Source organism: Ascidiella aspersa, chromosome 2 (assembly GCF_963924565.1).
Source record: "Ascidiella aspersa chromosome 2, kaAscAspe10.2, whole genome shotgun sequence".
NCBI lineage: Eukaryota > Metazoa > Chordata > Ascidiacea > Phlebobranchia > Ascidiidae > Ascidiella > Ascidiella aspersa.
In genome coordinates this window covers 15,542,299-15,561,154 of record NC_139448.1, presented here as the reverse complement: position 1 = coordinate 15,561,154, position 18,856 = coordinate 15,542,299, and the positions used below count along the sequence as shown (strand labels likewise).

The window sequence follows — 18,856 nt, the reverse complement described above, 5'->3', positions numbered from 1 at the left end:
TGTTATTCTAAACAGGAAGTAACGCGCTTGCAAAACTTTTCAGTTTATCATATATCAGATGCTTCCGCGTTGATGGAAATCAAGCGTAATTTCATCACGCCCTCTCAGTAACCCCATCATTGGCTACATATAAAGCACTTGCTGATATACCATTGACATTGAAGCAAACAAGGCAATCCTCTACCACCTCGAATCTGTAATATAGTCTGCCGAACCTAACTCGTCAGGCAGTTGACTCACTGCTCAACCGGCACGCCGTTGCTGCGTGATCGTCATGTGGGCTCGAGAACGCAGTGCTCGAAACTGAAATGAAACGATTACTGTCAACATACAAATGACCATTCGAAAGACATATCCTGCAGCGATAAACAGTCTACGTTGTTGGGTAATCGTTGCAAAACTTTCTACTGGAATTTTGTTGTTAAATACACAATTTTAACTGATATGCCTAACGACCTTGTTAAGTCTGCCGTCCCAAGGGCACTCGCTCCTTCACACAACCACAGTCTCCTTCGACGCTAATTAATAAACCAAATTACTTTGGAGTGTGCGATCGTGGCAAACGATCGCTGCAACCTTCGCTTCAGAACTTGCTACAAATTCAATAAAACCAAGACGGCGATAAACGTTGTTGACTGAGTTATTCTTTTCTAATATTATATTAGTTATTCTTTTTCTAATATTCTATTACGTTGTTAAGCATATACTTGCAAGTGTTGAAATGTATTCTTTAATGACAGTAGAGTATATGAAAATAATTCAGGAAAAGAACAAAGCGCGATTAACGACAATCGTGATTACTTTATTAAAGGTGTAGAAAACTGTTGGTGACACAAAAGTAAATCACAGTGGCATAAACAAATAGCGCAAATTGACGGTACTAAATGAAAATGGAATAGAATTAGAAATCTACACGTGACAGAAAATTAACGGCATCGTAAAATTAACCTATAATGTATACTTTTAGTGAACTACGTCGGCATTCACAATATACATAATTAAATTTTGAAGGTTAAAATGGGACGGATTACTGCACCTGGGTTTTTAATACACAAACTTGCTACCGTTCTGAAACAGCAATTAAACGAGACTCAATTCGAGCCGAATTGAAAACCATATGGTGGCTGACAGGCGAATTATAGAAATCAGATAACGAAAGACCAGCATTGACGACGTAGGCGTTATGGTCAGAAAGGATAAGCGCGAAACTCAAGAAAACGATACATGTATTTTGACAAAAAATAACCTTAAAACGTGTATGTTTTCAAAAGTTTAAATGAACCGTCAACAGTCAACACAACGTGTACTGTCAGGCGAGGAAGCGTACAGAAACTGCAGTTCGGCGAAATACGGCAAGCAGTGCAAAGCGGCCGACAAAATACGACTTGTACCGTCGAGTGTGAAGAAGATAGCGCTATTGGCGAAGGAACAGACAGCGAACACTTGCGATAATACAACAGCGCACAATATCTTACTGCAAGCATCTTATTCCATCGCGTCATCGCTACAAGGCAACTTGAACCACTTCTTTGGGCCCTTGCTTCCACCAAGCACTCGCAGAGCCAGCAGCTGCTTCTCCAGGAGAGTACTTTCTTCCGGCTGTTGCTGGTGGCCGTCCGTGTCATCGGCGACGTTGAACGCGGAAACCCGGGATGTCCGACGCCGCATTCCGCCTAAGGAAAATACACGTAGGTTGCAAACCGCTGCAGTATTGTTTTTTATGAACGAAACGACTCGTAGTGCAATGTCCTGCAAATGCTTCAGGGGCAAATCTAAATTAATGTTTGGAAAACTTTATTTACGTTAAGAATAGACACGCGCCTGTTTATATAAAGCGGACTTTTGTCAACATTTTATGTTTCGGCCGTTGATTATTATAAGCTTCTAACAAGATTATGTTTGTTAAAATATACGCACAGATAAATTCAACAAACGTTGCCACAATTTTATTAATGATATGGGTTCTGCCAGGTTAACACTGAGTAAAAAATATTTGTTGTTCCGGTGCCCATTACAACCCCTTATTTAATGGGTAGAACAAAAATTGCACTAATACTTGGAAAAGCACTAACATACGAACTGAGGTCCCTACTAATCGTATACAATAAACTAGGCATGTTATCACAACGACATCCGTTATGGTGCAATAAATGCTACTGTTAATGCGTAACCACCGATTAGTGCAGGTCTGCCGACTAGCAGAGAGGATGTTGCATCTGTTGAAAGTCATGTCAACAGCCGTAAAGCAAATCCGATTACATTGGATGCGTGGTCTATTGCGTCAACTAGTAACGGTATATCAGATAAACAGCAAAATACTCACTTCAAAAATATGTTTGGCTTGTTTGTGAATACATACGCACGGAAAATAATTTGACACTAATAACGGTTTCCGTTGCGTAACAAATTTGTAGACTCTTTCAGTATGAAAATGACAACGTCTATCAGTAGAATATGTAACGTAAATGTAAAGCAGACGATCCAAACAAGAATGTTGACATGTTGTTTGTCAACACTCTAGGTAGGTCTTAATGCGTCACTTAGCTCCGGGGGAGTTTCACCCGACCGTGGGTGTGAATTAAATCACACACCTTCTGGTATAATTACTGTCGCCAAAATATTGATGACACCACTTAGAAGTATCACGGTAAGGAACGAAGTGGGACGCACAGCAGCTTTATAACAAATGATGCTAATATACATCAGTATGAAATTGTTGCGTTAAACGTTCAACGAAGCAGACCACAAGTTCAGCGAACACTTTAACACGTATTATTTGAAAGAGAAATTCCTGGGAAATAATGTCAACCTAGGTTCGGGATAGCAACAGATTTCGCAACGAAATTAAGGTACACGTAGCCTTACTGCAGGCCAGGCCCTGGACAATATATATCATAAGTTTAAAGAAGCGTTTTACCTTTGAGAGTTGCGGCATCATTTGGTATGTCGGTCCTCTGTAGGATCTTGACAGCGCGCATCGCACGCTTCACTGAGCTGAGGTGCAGCAAAGATCTCGTAACTTCCACGCACAAACCGGCGTCACGTGAGCTTGCGTATTCTGTCACGAACTCGAAATCGCGTTGCAACTGCAAGGCACCTTGCACGCTGTAAAATCCAAGAAAAAATTAGGATGCCTTTTATCACTACTACATCAGTGGGGTCCGGAATGGCCTTATGAATTTAGAAACATTATTCTACTTATAATACTTTTTTTTCCTTGAAAAAAAAAAACGATAAGCAGATGTCTAATTGCACCGTTTTTTGTAGGTTGAAACTAGTAAGTTTATAGTATTGGCCTTGTTTTAAACAATTTATACCGTTGAATATAAAAATATACATCTAAATTACTTTTCAACATTTTCCGCAACCTGGAAGACTGCACGTAATAAAAAAAATGCAATTTGTGACAACGCATTAAAAACCAATCAACACCAAATACAATAAGAACTTATTTTACTCGTCACTAATCACAATCTGATTGCGTGTCCCAAATTTATTGTTGTCCACGCATCGTCCCGCTTCAGTATTGATTTCCTTGTGTCAGCCGAAATCTATTTAACGAAAACCGACAGGTCTTTTCAGTCTCTGTTTTCTGAAGGGGCGGTGTCTTTATGTGGATTATAAGTATCCAATTAAAAGTTTTGCAAACTGATGTCGTTCTTTATGGGTTGAATGTAAGAAAATCCACATCATTTACACAATTTTTAGCAGGACTTTAAGTCAAAGGGTTTAACAAAATTAACATTACTAGGTATTTAATTAAAAGTTTACTTCTGGTATTGTATTAAAGTTGCTACTTAAACCGCAATTCAGATTTTAGTTAATTTGGTGGCTTTCAATTTGTTTGAAAGCTACGAATTTAATGTAACGCTCATTAAATAAGTAGCGCTCTATAGTTGGTTTATAAAACTACCTTTTAAAATAAAATTGTTCTGAATAAACGACAAACAAATTCTGTGTCTTAAGCTGATGGAAACCACAGGATGGGCCAACCGCGCATAAGCTGTCGGTTTTGCCGAGTTAACCACAAGTTAAGAAGGCGCAAACTTGCGATCATCGGTGCAATGCAAACAAAGGCGACATACATGCGCGCGTGCGTTCGTAATATCACAGACTCGACAAACATCCAACTGCCATCAAGAAACAACTCCGCTTTAACGTTTTTTACGACAAACAAACCACGGATAGCAGCTTCGAACGCTAAGGTTATTTTTAATAATACGATGGATCTAAACACCTGCATATTGGATGAGTTTGAAAAATAAGTATCTCTACACAGGATAGACATTTTTAGGTGGCATCACACGAACCAAAATAGCACCAACATCATGGTTCAGTTAGGGATACGAATGTGTTGCTCTATAACAGCAGGTACAAAGAAACAAGCCAAGAGAAACATTGCGAATTCCTCAGGCGTTGTGTGCCTAGTGGGCGGGATCGGGCCATCGGCTGACGAAACTAGGTCATTTGTCCCGATAGCGCAAGAGAGTGAGCGGCGTGAGCGCGACAAGAAGCGATACTACAGAGGTGGAAATGAGGCCCCAGTTTTAAAAAGCGCGAGCGAAACGACTAGCCTTTGTGCGGTATTAAGACGCGCGCCTCAAGGTCGTTGAACGGGAGTGCTGGAAGCGCTTGGCGGGCTCGCGGCAGTCTGATCCGCGCCGTGTTGTCTAAACACAGTCGCAACAATGTCGCAATCGCAAGTCAAAAGACGGATGCCAGGGAAAACGTGAAACGAATAGGGAGGCGCGGCGGCTTTCGTTAGGCACGCGCGCCCGCCAGCCGAGATAATCACAATTTGCAACTTTACACGGCGAAAGCGTGGTTCCAAAGCCCGGACAAAGGCGGTCTTTGTAAAATTTCATATGATTCTACGGGAGTGGTTCTCCAACTGCGCCGGTGTGTCGCGGGATTTTTTACAAATTTTAGAAATAACCTATTCAAATTAGAAATAGGCACGAAGGTTAGCATGCTTGACTTAAATGCAAACTATCGATTAGGTAACAGATATTATCAACGAAATTATTTTACTGCATTGCCGCGTGGTAAGGGTGAAACATTGAAACTTACAAATAATATTGTTTTAAAAACTATTTTTATATTGTTTCGCAATTATGTTAATACTGTTTTTCAACTATGTTTTCATAAAGTGTGCTGCTATTATGTTATTGTTTTAGTTCGGCGCAAGCAAAATGGTGAGTAACCCCTCTGAAAACTTTTCCACTTATAAAAATCGACAATTGTGCATTGTAACCGCTGGAAACCGAATAGGTCGGATGCGAAACCATCACATGATTACTATGAGGGGAAATCGAAATCGAAATCGAAATCGAAATCGAAATCGATTTGTTAACAAAACATTACACGCCTCTTGCATCATGCACAATGAATTTTACTGACATTTCAATCAGAGAGCACCAGGTCAGGTTCTATTTTTGTATTACCTCTTTAATTATTTGTGGAGCTACTGCAGCACAAAAATGCTCTAAAACAGGCCAAGACTACCAAACGAAACTGTACAAATTTGAAAGGATAATGAAAAGCAGATTTATTAACTTTTATATAGTAATGCGTGTAATTGTTGTAATATCATTACTACGGTTTATAATTCTCTCGTAAATCGCGGACTAACCATAGCCTAGAGCGGAAGGGTGTAGTCAAATTTTCGAAAATCACATTAGTTAGAACAATTAAAACAAAATCTACAGAATCCTAGTCTAGACACCACTTGTTTTTCGTTCTCGCTTGTAGGACTGACAGAGAAACATGTTACAACCTGAAAAGGTCTGCGGTAGCACAGCAGCCCTGACTTGCCTGAAGCGAATCTTGTTGTCGACGATGTGACGTATTGTGACGTCAAGAAGGGCGGTGACGGCGGGCGGGACTGCGGTGAGCTGACATCGAGGGTTCAGGACGCGCACAGCTGTACAGACGGGCTCCAAAACCGCCCGGACCGAGTTCTCCATGTACGTACTGGCTGAACTGTGATCTGCGGGTTTAAAGGTCGCGTTTAAGGTCATTGTGGCCGAGGTTAACTGTCGGGCTTCTAAGGTTTTAGGTCTGCAACCTCTTAATTTTTCTAAAGTTTTTGCAAACCTTTTATGCTTGGCTGTGTTTAGCAAAACATTTTTAGTTTTATTGCGTATGCAAGCATAAGGATTCCAATTTATGTTCTTATTTGTAGCTTTTACACAGGACATATTAGCAAATCGAGAATACTTTAAACATTAAACCTAAAAAATTTAACCACTAGCCCGAAGTCATCTTGGACACAGTAAACTTAATCCATATAAAAAAGGGTTATTAATGTATAAGAAAAATTCGTTTAACTACCACCCTTAAAAGTAAATTAGATAGCTAGCAAATTAACGCCAAATGACCCGTCGACAATTTTTAGTTGATTGTCGATGGCACTGTCCTGCGAATGGTTTTGCATTATTTAGTGAAAAGCGTACGCGACTACTGAGTTCTCCATCGGTTTTTGTTAATACTGTGCCAACTTTCCCGAAATTACGTCGTAAAAATAGTCAAGGACAGTGTCGTGAACTGGGGACGCAAAATAAACAAAATTCTATGAAAACTGGAAACTTATTCGTATAAAACGAGTGCGCTTAAACGAAGCCATCATTTCTTTGCAGAAAGCTTAACCAACGAGAAGCACGTACGTAAAAATATTAAAACGTTAAAAAACAAAAATGCTTTGAGCTTGCATGGCATAATAAAATTCGTAAAGTGGTAAAGTTCCACTAGAAATTGCATTCCAAAAATATTTTACTTTTCCAGTGTCTACATTTCAAAATCAAGAAACACATTTGGCGAACGAAGGATGACTGGTTACATTACTTTAAAACTATATTTAATGTATGTTGTCGAGATGTCCCATGCACTTAGTATTTTATTTTGAAACCGATACTCGATATACTCGATGTTTTCGGCATAATGTACGGTCCAACAAGATAATCCAGTTTGAACGTAACAAAACCTTATTTTAGGTTATTTAGCAAGTAGTTGCTTTGCCGTTAAAAAGCGTTTCGAATTTGAATCTTAAATAAACAATACCTTTCATGTGAAAGGCTAAGCAGATTACATTAATGTTGGCATTAATTCAAAAATTTTAACCAAGTACCGAATTTGACATTTGACATCAGAAATTATCGGACATCTTCGGTTTCGTACAGTATAAAAAACAGCCTGATCAATAAAAACCGGATAGTTTCAGAAGCTATTAAATACGCACTCTCCTTGTTCTTGCGTTCGTTTAATTTTTGCTGTTATGGTGCGTATTAATACTAAAATCATCATTAAATAGAAGAAAAAATTGTTATTTTCACTTTTTTAATAATTGGGATCACAGTTTTCGTTTCTAACAATGAAGTGATAAGCTTGCGGTATAATAAATTTATTGTTTACCAACATTAACAACTTACCAGTGAGATTTTTTTGTCGCCACAGCTTGTGCGACGGAAATGTTTCGCAGATGGACAACTTGGCAAGATGAGAGCATTTACTCGAGTACGACCTCATGCAGACGCCGCTGAGAGACTGAAAAGCAACGTGGAATTGAGTTTCTTTCGTTTTTAGGGCGCGAATGAACATTCAAGATGTGTCACATCAGCGTGTTCAGTTCGATTTTCTTTTGTATAAAAAACTTTATTTTTAGCAAATAGTCAGTTATTACATGGCGAAAGGAAAATAGGTTAAATTTAATGCATCTTTAAATATATATATGGCCGCCATATATTTTGCAATGTTTATCAATGAGGTAAATAAGACGCGCTGCTCAAATGACAATAATATTAATCGAAATACAATAGGGCATCCCTATAGCAAACCAAATAAAAGGTCGTAAGTTTCAAAAAAACGTTGTTAAACGCATTCTTTAGAGGCAATTTAATGGGGTAAATTGTTGTTGTTAAACAGTAAATTATTTTACTTGTGTGTGAAAAGGTTAGTGATAAGCGCGATTCGTGGAACAAATTACAACACTGTCGCATTACATATATGTTTAAAACTTTCCTTTACTAAAATTACCTCGAATTTGTTAACAGCTTATGGCTGCAAAGGCGATGTTGCAATTATTTTAATATGTCATGATCAATTATCGCAAAGCCTTCGCCACAAAAACATAGAGAAAATAAAACGAAATGGTATCGCGTTGCCTACCTGCATGTTAGTGATAATGTTGTCGACGTTGTTGAGGTACTTGGTTGCGTGATGGAGAGTGGCCGGGTTCTCGGTACGTCGACTTTCCACGTAGTTATGGCACTTCTCCACCAGCGGCAAGCAGCTTAGGCCAATCGCCGTGAGTTGGCTGAGGTCGCCAAGACAAACCTGGCGCGCGCGGAGAAACGAGGCAGTTTTATTGCTTGATCTACAGCGGACCTGCTCTCGTCCGCCATGGCCGCTTTGCCAGGCTGGGCGTACCAAGTCGGGTGAGTCACGCGATCTGGCTTAAGGTACGTGGCCCGACAAAGCAAACTATGGCAAAGTAGTGCAGCGTTTAATTTTGAACAAGTTGTGGTTGCTGTAAGTGTCGCAATAAGTTCCAGCAACCAAAGTCTGCGTTCAGCGACAAAGCGGACAAGAGCAATTTGCGTCGATCATAGCGTTCGATAGATTCCGGTTCGTTTAAAATCACGGCAGGGCGGCAGGCTATACACAACCATGTTACATTCCACAAAGAGTTTATCGAAGCTCTTTAATAATTCTTTACAAGAGTGTGGGACAATTCGGTTGTACAATATATCACACAAAAGCAAATATGAAGATCAGTAAAAAGGGTGGTGGACTGGTGGTTATTTGATGTGTATTATCACATGTTTATAAGAACTGCTGGTTTATAAACTGCTTTGGACTAGAAAACTTAGCTCAGGTGCACAACATACGGCACGGCAATCCTTTAATGTGGCCAGTCCACGAACTATTACCATTTTTCCGTTTACTACTTCGATTGTGAACTAGTGCGGACATGCTAATGTGTTGCATGATCTTAGCAATAAGATACCGTAGTCGGTCCTTAAAACGCGACCTTAAGGCAACTGGTTCTATTTTGTTCTACCTTGACGATCTATTTTTTTCTACTATTCCAAATTGTATATAAATTACGCAAGTTACATTAGCGTTAGTATGCGGCCCACATGTACAATTTGTGTGTGTAGATCTTGCACTCCCCCACCTGAAGTAAAGGTCGTAATGACCATGCTGTGAGGTAATGGTTGATTTTTCCGTGACACCACCTGTAGAAAGCGTCCAGAGTAGTTTCCAGTCTTGACAGCGCTTTTCGAGCCACATCCTCGCGGTCATGGTACCTTGATGACAAGATCAGCATGTAAAGATGGTTGAATAGGCCCTTTCAAAAAGTTAGACATATCGCTACTTGACTAGTCCATTTTTTTAAAATGTATCCCGCAGTGAGGCTAAAATAATAGCCTTTGTCATACTGGGCCTGAGCTATGCAGACTCACGTGGAAACAGGTCAAAAATAAACAAAATTAATACATACTAAACGTAAATAAAAATGTCATTTTGGCAGTGTTTTACACATTAAAATAAACTTACTTCTTCATGATAGCCATGAGAGCATGTATGGCTTGTACATAAGTAAGTGCTGTTTTCGTAAGGGGGTGAGACCCATTTATTGGCATTGCTCCACATTTGTCCTTCGCACTTAGCGCCAAAGCTTCACACAATTTGCTGTCCCAGTGAATAAGAGCTACAAACATTTAAGTTGACAATAGTAAATTCGTTAGAAAAGCTAGCCAAACTGGGTAGTCACTTTTTAAGTACCTATAAATGTTGATTTATTATCTTGTTTAAGTTGTGAAATTATTTCTATTTTAGGTAAATGAAATGGTAGTAGATTTTTGTAAATGGTTTCAACAAACCCTTCATAATAACAGGCCTAACTGATGCAGACACCCTTCCCGATGAGTGGCTTTTGTGACAAATTTAAAATAATATCGCGGGACCCTTTGCCATATAAATCAACATTGATTAATTAGACATATATGTCAAAATGAATTAAATTGGACATTTCCCCAGTACCTTGGTCGGACAAGAATTGCCACATTAAATGGACTGCTTAATAGTTACTTTAACAAGTATGCAACTTCAATGAAGTCAATGTGTTTCACTTAGAGATTTGTTTGTTACATTTACCTACCTCTATCAATCACAAAAGCCTGTGTAGAGCACTGGGCACTGCAGAGAATATCGCTAGGCAAAAGTTCCAAAGCAATCATATTGTTGATGAAGGCATCAAGCAGAAGATGTCTCACATCGCCACCAACTCTGGGTTTTAGGCCAAAGTAACATGCGTCCAGAGGATCGGTACAGACCAATTGACTCAGTTGTGTTTGTAGTACGCTGGACGGCCCCTCCGTGACCAGAGCAGCCATGTAAGCCTTGGAAAGAGACTTAACTGCCTCCTGGTCCCAAGAGTCTCTCCACAAGACTGTTTTACGTCTCCTTGGTATTCCTGAACCAGTGCCACTCAGGTGACTTAAAAATGACGATGAGGCGACACTGCTGACTTCTTCATCTGAGCTTAATGCTGACACAGCCTCATCAGTTAAATACTGAAAAAAAGAAAGATTTCTATTTCTGAGCATCATGAAAAATTAAAGAATTGTTTATTTGAGAATCTATTATATTCTTTACAGTTTAAGGTAAATATTACAACACTATTAATACATATGAGATTCATAAACGTTTTTTATTTTTATATAGAATACAATTATAACTAAAATAGATACACATTGCTAAACATTGTATTGTCAAAATATAAAAAAAATACCGAAAACGCCTAAAAGCTTGCCTACCTGTGAGGAGGTTCCAGACCTCGGACTCTTGCCTCTCATTTTGTGCCGCATAAGACTGGTGTTCGCAGCAAGGCAGTTCATAAATGCTACAATAAAGCTTCCCTGGGCATACATAAAGTCCTTGGTGCCAGAAAGCTCAGCTAAATAAGAAAATTAAAACAGAGATAAACACATTGTCAAAAAAATTGTTAAGGTTTGGAAGCCATGGCAGAATGCTGGCGACTTGGCGACTATGACGGCCGAAGAATGCGCCAAAAAACCGAAGAAATTGGTGCAAAAAAATTTGGAGTAAAAAAAAGATATTAAAAATAAAAAAAAATACTTTGTGGTTGTTTCCACACATATTTAAACACATCTATTTGTGAAAAGAGGAACTATGTAATAACATTACACACTACAATTGGAATAAATTAATTTTGTTGTGCCATTTTGAAAAAAAGTTACTGTAGTGTGAGGCACATTGTTTAGTGAAAAAAACCGGAAGGCATACAGATTGTTTAATATTTTAATAAGTACAGAAATTGTTAAATGTACAGGTATAACATTCGCATCGCCATATGAAGGATGTACCAGGCTATGCTTCTCCACCTAAGGCCTAAAGTATATTTTTAGTTGTTTTTATTTACACAAACGCAAAAAAATTTCGCGCCAACTTTAGCCTGGTTTTGCTAGGTTTATGTGTCTTTATTTTCAACAAATCTATCCCAAAGGTAATATGCATATGGCATGTTGCACTGTGACTGTGACAATTTCTGTTAAATTTTATTATAAATATCATTATTTCGAGCAATATAAATTGGAAATTTATCCTTATTTATCGAAAGAATATATTTTAGTCCTTTTTAATCTGGTTTTGAGCTGCATGTTTTTACACAAGTTCGCCTGAAAACAGCTTATCTATGTAACAGTTTTAGAATAAGAAAAGCAGACATGTATGACTGTATGTACACCCCCAGGCCCCAGGCTGTACCTTCATGATCGTACCCCTAATGTATTTGTTAATGACTTAATGTCACAAAAATTTTTGCGTCTTCGGCGCAACTTTTTGACACATCATTTTAGTTTAGGGGCACGACCAAAAACCAAGAATTTACGCAAAAAAAGCTTGTCACCAGAAGACAGGCAAGATTATGCCAGCCTGGTAGACACTGGCACTGAATGTGGGTGTGCAGCGTTTTTTGAACACTCTGGATTTCTGGCAGGGTGTCAAAGTGAATTCACTTAAAAATATATTAAAGATACCCACAAGTTTCACAGTAAATTTGATAAAGTTTTACTCTGTTTGCATTTAAAAAATAATCGCCATACTGATATGTAAGCATTTTGTACTGATTTAAAAAAAACACCCTGGAATTTTGGTACATATGATAGTAGATATAACCCAAAACACTTTCATATATTATTTATAAAGTTAGATAATACTTACTGCTGGATAGCTCAGTATCTGAAATATGTGGAACATCATAGCCCATAATTTGCTGAATCACATCGTCTTCATCTAAGATGTAAATATGCGGGTTAGTTACAACATTACAAATTAATTTATTTAATCTACTTTTGGTAAATAGGAAAAGAAAAAGGTGTCTAAAAAATATCACAGCTTAAGTTTAACAACATAAAAAAACTTCTTGAACTCTATTTTCGTGTTAAGCCTTCTGTAAATTGAACAACCTACCAAACTCAACATCGTCTAGTTTTCCCCACTCTATGCTTTTTTCAATAAAAGGATCCTGTCTTTGTCTGTTCAAAAACTCGGTGCTCTGGTAAATCATTGCAAGAATATGCATTGTCAAGGCTCCCAAACCATCTTTACCAGGCTCTGCCAGTTCAGCAACAATTCTTGCAGCAGTAAATTCACAAGGAAGTTTCGGCATATATGCATTTCGACCAGCTAAAAAAGAAATGCAACAAATGAAAGTACAGCACATTATTTGTTTAGAAAACTCTATGTCACATACATCTCATTTTTTTCAATGTTTAATCAGCCGAAATGCCCAAAACAAGGTGGGCAATAACCAAAACAATGTTCATAATTGTTTACACAAGAAAAACATTTACAGGTAAAAAAAATAAATTTTTAAACTTTTTTTACTCATCCACCAACCATTTTTGGGAAGTAAACAGCTTGCAGAAGTTGATGTAGTCATGGAACCCAGGGTGAAAAAGTGAGGCTTGTGTACATTCTTTTTTCTTTAAATATTACAAATCAATTGTTAAACTTTCCAATCAAGATTCTGATTCTTTTTAGGTTAATTTTTTTTCTCATATTTGAAGATACATAAAGGAAAAGGTGCCACAAACTCACAACTCTTAACAAGCAATTTCTGTAAATGTATTACACAAAATATGTACGAGCCTAACTAAGAAAACTCCTAATGGACACTATCAAACAAGCCAACCAGTGAATGAAAAGTGAGAAGTCTAAATAAGGCAACAATACACAAAAAAATGTTTTCCAAAAATAGTGTTTAAAGGTGTTCGCAATTTCCTGGGTGGTTTTGTAAGCTTATTTACACTCCAAAGTCAGACTATAAAATATAAAAAGATTTGGAAAACTTTTTAAATCCATCTTTGTGCTGTGTGTCACACACAGACTTATATTTATTTTAAAAGCAATATTATGTTTAAATGGAAATATATACCCCTGTGATGAATGGTACTTTTATTACAAGTCAAGGAGTGTTGCTTAACTTTAATTTTTAGTTTAATTTCACCTTAAAATGACGTTGTATGTTTCAATGAGCTTGCAAAAACGCTTAAGTGCACCAGACCCCAATTCAACAGGCCAGTTGTAGTCTTCCTTATGGGCAGTACTAGTGGATACTGCACAAGAAGCCAAGCTCTGCAGCCGTATGGAAATTAGGTCATGCGTCAGGGAAATGACTTGATTTTGACAGGATTCAATCTTCTTTTGAAACTGCACTAAACAACCAACTGCAGTTGTAGACATCTCCAAACTGCAAAAAAGACAAAGGTTAAACAAGGCTCTGCTCATATACTATTTTTGATATTGATTGAAAAGTTTAAATTTATTAATGAATCAAGCTTAAGAATAGGTACCTTGACTCAACAAGAACTAAAAAAATCTCAGAAACATACCCCGAGTCTTGCCATTGTTGCAAAATTTCATTCCAAACTTTTGAGTGACTTTGAAGTTCTGCATAAACTTTGCCAAGTTTCGGTGGTGTGAGCTGCTTGATTGGCTGAAAATCCACCAACACATTTGGGTTATTAGAATGGTTGGAAAACGAGTCATCTGAGTCAACAATCTCTTTATTCTCAACACCGACATGGAGCATTTCTAAATACTTTTCTTCAGCAGCAATGGCCATCTCTAGTTTTTTGATAAACTTTCGCATTTGTAGTATGCAGTGGCGTGCATACTTCATAAATTTTTCAGTCTTTTCCATATTTTGAAATTGGTGGGAAAAATTCCAAAATTTGTTAGTCAGCTTCATGTTTTGCAAACCTGCAACCGAACCAGATTGTTCAAACTCATCTGATTCTACTTCGCCAGGTAAAGATTGCCTTTTGCCTGAGGGTAGTATTTCGCCTGGGTCATTTTTAACAATAACAAAGCAGGTTCCCACTTTTCTCATGTAACACTGACTGGAGTTTGACTTGATATTCGGCTTTCCATCACTATGGGGAACATTTTTCTCTGTGACAACTAGTGATACCTTTTCCACTCTACTTCTCTCAGTAATGTCCATTATATACTTTGTGTCACCATGGAAATGGGGAATGCCTGCAACAAAGGAAAAGAGATTACCAACAATACGTTGTGTGCTAAGTAAGTACCACACCAATATTGACCGTCTTGGTAAATATTGTTCTTTTCACAACCAAAGAATAGTAATGAATGGGGCTTAAGAGCAAAATTGCTGGCATAGTGACGTTCGAGTAACAGATGACTGCATATGTCAAAGCCACAGATAAGTCAGAACTGAAATATATTTGTTTATTAATTTAGAGCAAAATTTAATAAAAGTGTGAACTAAGTTAATAAAAGTACTAACAGGCATAATAAAAAGATATTACATTAGAGAGCAACTGCTATCACTTTTTTGACTGATAATAATAAGACAACTTTTTAATTTCCTTCCAATAAATAGCGATAATGGATGTTTTATAAATATATGATATTGAGAAAAGTTTAATACTTTAACTAGTACTTCCTAATAAAACCTATATTTACTATATTAATTTAACTAAACCAATTAACATTGCATTTCACTCGCTCTGTTGTGGGATCGTCCACTAATGTACCAACATAGGAAATGCTTCTATTGAATATCGTGTTAAGTAAAGGGTAATATTACTTTAATCTGAAAATTACATGTGTAACTAAGAGTGACTGAGTTAATAAAATTAAAATAATAGCATATAAACGCTTAATTCATCATAATTTTATAGCAAAATAGGGGTAAAACATTGCATAAATTATTAACAAATATACATCAGGGGCGTAACGTGGGGGGTGTCTAGGAGTTTTGACACCGCCCCTTGGAAATCTCCGTAAACAATTATCATCAAACTAAAACCGTGATTGCTGCAATGCTACATCGGCAACATTACATCTGGCATTGAAAACACGTCGGTAGTTATCGCCGCCACCGCCTAATCATCGCTTGTTATCGTTGTTTCATTTAGCAGTTCGCCTGTCACCGACTTAAGTAATCTCAAACAGGCCTGATAACGAAAAGATATTTTGGGTTTGAAGCGAACATTCTCAACAACGTAGAAAACAAATGTGTTAACTACAGCAAAAGTCTTCACCGCAGGTCGCTCTATTGAATGTTTTTATTAGCCTCAATCCAGAATACACGAAACGTAAATTTTTTTGGGCTCCGTCCGTACCCGCTAAGGGTGTTCATACGATGCATGTGTTCGCTTTTGCTGGACGAAGTGTTTCTGCTCATTTTTTATGACATCATTATTCATTACAGTCAGACGAAAAATAGGAGAATTCCCTAAGTTGAAATTGCGGGACACCCCCCTTTGAAATGGTCATGCTACGCGCCTGCAAACCTCTTTCTTTTTTCTCACTAAAACGTTGAAGTTAGGCACAGCTAGTGTTTCTCGCTGTTCGCTGTCTGCTCTAATATTCAATATTGGTTAACAACGGATTTTTTTAACTGAAGCAGATTCTTAAAAGGTGGTATAATGATGACTGCCGTGCACATTTCAAAGTCGCCCTTTTTAAGTTATGATAGTTAATGCAAAATTAGACTCTATAAGCATATTCTAAGACCATGTGTTTAGTGTGCAATAGACACAACTTTTTTCTCTTAACCGCCGCTTTATTTTAGCTGACTTGGCACACAGCTCGGTGCAGATGTTGCGTTAATTGTGGAATAATAACACCCGGGAAAAACGATCTTTGTTTAGTATTGCAGGCAAAAAGACGTGCCTGTAATTTAAAGCTAGTACCGTAAATGGAACTTAGAAAAATGCACTGCTGATAGTTTATGATTCTCCAAAATCAATCGCACATATTTTACGGTCTTGGTTTAGTTTTTCGCCTTTCAGAAACTGTGTCAACGACGCAAGTGTTCGCATTTGCTGGACATTAGCAGTTTCTGATTAGAACGTTTTTTAGCATTATTACAATCACTATTTTATGGTCATTATTCATTAACGTCAGACGAAAAATAGGGGAATTCCCTAAGTTGAAAATTTCAGGACACCCCCCCTTTAAAACAGTCACGCTACGCGCCTGATAAATATATACATTAAATACATATATATATATATAAATAGTAAAATTTGGGCACATATTAAAGGTAAACCAATATATCCATCTGTCTTTAATTAGCTTGATATCTTGGTTAGGCAATATAATATTTAATAACTAAATAATCTTAAGCTTTAAATAACATGCAACAAATTTCAAACCTTCCAGGTTGACATGTGACGATCCTTCCCCAACTCCAAGTCCATTCACATTCTGTTGTAGCAGAAAGGCCTCATCTTTGTACTGATGTTTAGCACCCATTATGGTCGGCTCGGCAATGCTTGTTTGCAGGGGAGGAATGCTATTCATGTCCATCACACTTGTGCCAGACCAGGATGGCAGCGGACGCATTATACAATTCTATGCTGCATGTCACATAATTTTTTTTTAGCAATTGTCTGTGTAAAGAAGGTTAGCAATATTAGTTATTGCAAGCTTTTATACGATTTGATGAAAGAAAAAGATTAACGCAAACCAACTTGGTCCAAGTTGTAAGTAGTATGTATATTGTAAAACAACAAATTAAAGTAAATAATTTTTAAGCTGTAATGAATTGCACCCTTTATAAAAAATTTAACAACTAGTGATTAGTCAACCCTAACCTTTGATGGCACAAAAGTATTTAATTATTGCTGCATGCACATCCATAACATGTACTAAGAATTTGCACTTATTTTTAGAAGATTAGCAGTTTTTATAACAGTTGAAAAAATAAAAAATATTTAAACCAAGCTTCCATTATTTTAACATATATGTTAAAGACAACCATATAAGTCTAACAGCAGCCTTTAACTTTGAGCCATTAGAATTTTTCAATCTGCAAGATAAACACCATAGGTGAATATTTCATTAAAAAACATGCTTAACACCATACCAGATGAAATCAGTGTTGTTTTTAACCCACCAGACGAAATCAGTGTTTTTTTTATTTTTTTCACTTGATTATTTTTTTTTCAATAAAAAAGAAAACACTTTTATTATTTTAATAAAAAAATAAAAAATGGAAAAATGTATATAAACATTGTAGTAGAAAATAGTTTAAAGTACAGTACAGGTTTAAGGTATATAGCAGATATTACCTAGCTAGTTTTAACAAGAATCAGGCACTAAGGTCTGAACCAGTGGTTCCCAACGAAGGCTCTGAAAGCCACATGCGGCTCCTAACAATCTTTTTGGCGGCTCCAAATTAATTTGAGCTTTATTAACTAACTTTCTGTTTTAAAAATATGTTTTTGCCGTAGGGAACCTCTATTTTTGATATCTCATTTATTCAGCCAAAATATACTAACTATGCATGTTCTGCAGTGTTAATTTATAAGCTCTACTAGCGCAATGTTTGTTAAATTCGACTATAAATGCCATTATATTGATCAGTATGATATTATTTCATGTCCCAAATGCATCCTATACTGATTATTTGGAAATTATTCCCAATTTAAAACAGGCCTGTGGAGTCGGTTAAAACAACTAAAGTCCAACTCAAAAAAAACTCAGCCAACAAGTATAAATAAACTTAAGTCCCAAGCCCAAAACCCTTGAGAAAAAATCCATCTGATGCATTAATAAATCACAAATAAAGGTTTCTGTTGGGACAGCGTTGATTAAACAATAAATTTTTAACTTATTATACCGGTGTATTTGTTTTGAATTTCTATGTTTGAATACAAAGGTATCTCAATTTACATCCAGTATACATTTCACAACTTTGGACTGCCAAAGACTAACAATTTTATTGCCTACAACTCTATGACAAATCACAGGCTAAAAAAGCAGCATATCTTAGTGGCAATATCATATATGCTGGCGGTTGGACACACAGCATACAACTGACATCACTGGCAGAGTTTTGGACAAGTATTGCCTAAAGATATTTAGCAAAACAGACCACAGTTCAATGAAAATTTGTAATAAAATCACTTTATCACTTTACTACTTTGTATCTTCAGTTTTTTTTGTGTTTTTTCTTCAGGTTTGTGGTTTTTTTTCACAGTATAGCCTACATTAAACAATCTATCATGTTTTAAAGGGTGGCTGTCATGGCTTTGGTTTTTTCGTTTTCTATGCATTTTGTTTTTTTGAAAACCATTAAAAACATGCAAATAAAATATCAATCTATTTGTGGTGCATTTATGTACTGTTGACTTACTATGTAAAAACACAATGCAGGACGACATACTGCAAAAAAGCAAAGACAAACATTTTGTTGCAAAATGCTGACTCGTAAATAAGTTTAGTCATTATTAGGGCCTTTATTTCTTAGCGTGTCAAAAAAGTCAACATTTGTCAAAGTTAACCTCAA

General features: G+C 37.0%; 1 protein-coding gene across 1 annotated transcript; it reads right to left on the bottom strand.

Moving 5' to 3' along the window:
- Positions 1-743: 743 nt before the first annotated feature.
- Positions 744-16,937, bottom strand: LOC146163933 (uncharacterized). Its single transcript, XM_083383128.1, has 15 exons — positions 16,719-16,937; positions 13,920-14,568; positions 13,535-13,777; positions 12,925-13,010; positions 12,496-12,711; positions 12,247-12,318; positions 10,821-10,960; positions 10,163-10,577; positions 9,559-9,712; positions 9,176-9,308; positions 8,164-8,331; positions 7,428-7,542; positions 5,815-5,989; positions 2,918-3,105; positions 744-1,673 (listed from the first exon to the last, which is right to left on the bottom strand). The coding sequence occupies exons 1-15, from the start codon at positions 16,906-16,908 to the stop codon at positions 1,486-1,488; spliced, it is 3,132 nt and encodes a 1,043-aa protein (XP_083239254.1). The 5' UTR covers positions 16,909-16,937; the 3' UTR covers positions 744-1,485.
- Between the last annotated feature and the right edge of the window lie 1,919 nt (positions 16,938-18,856).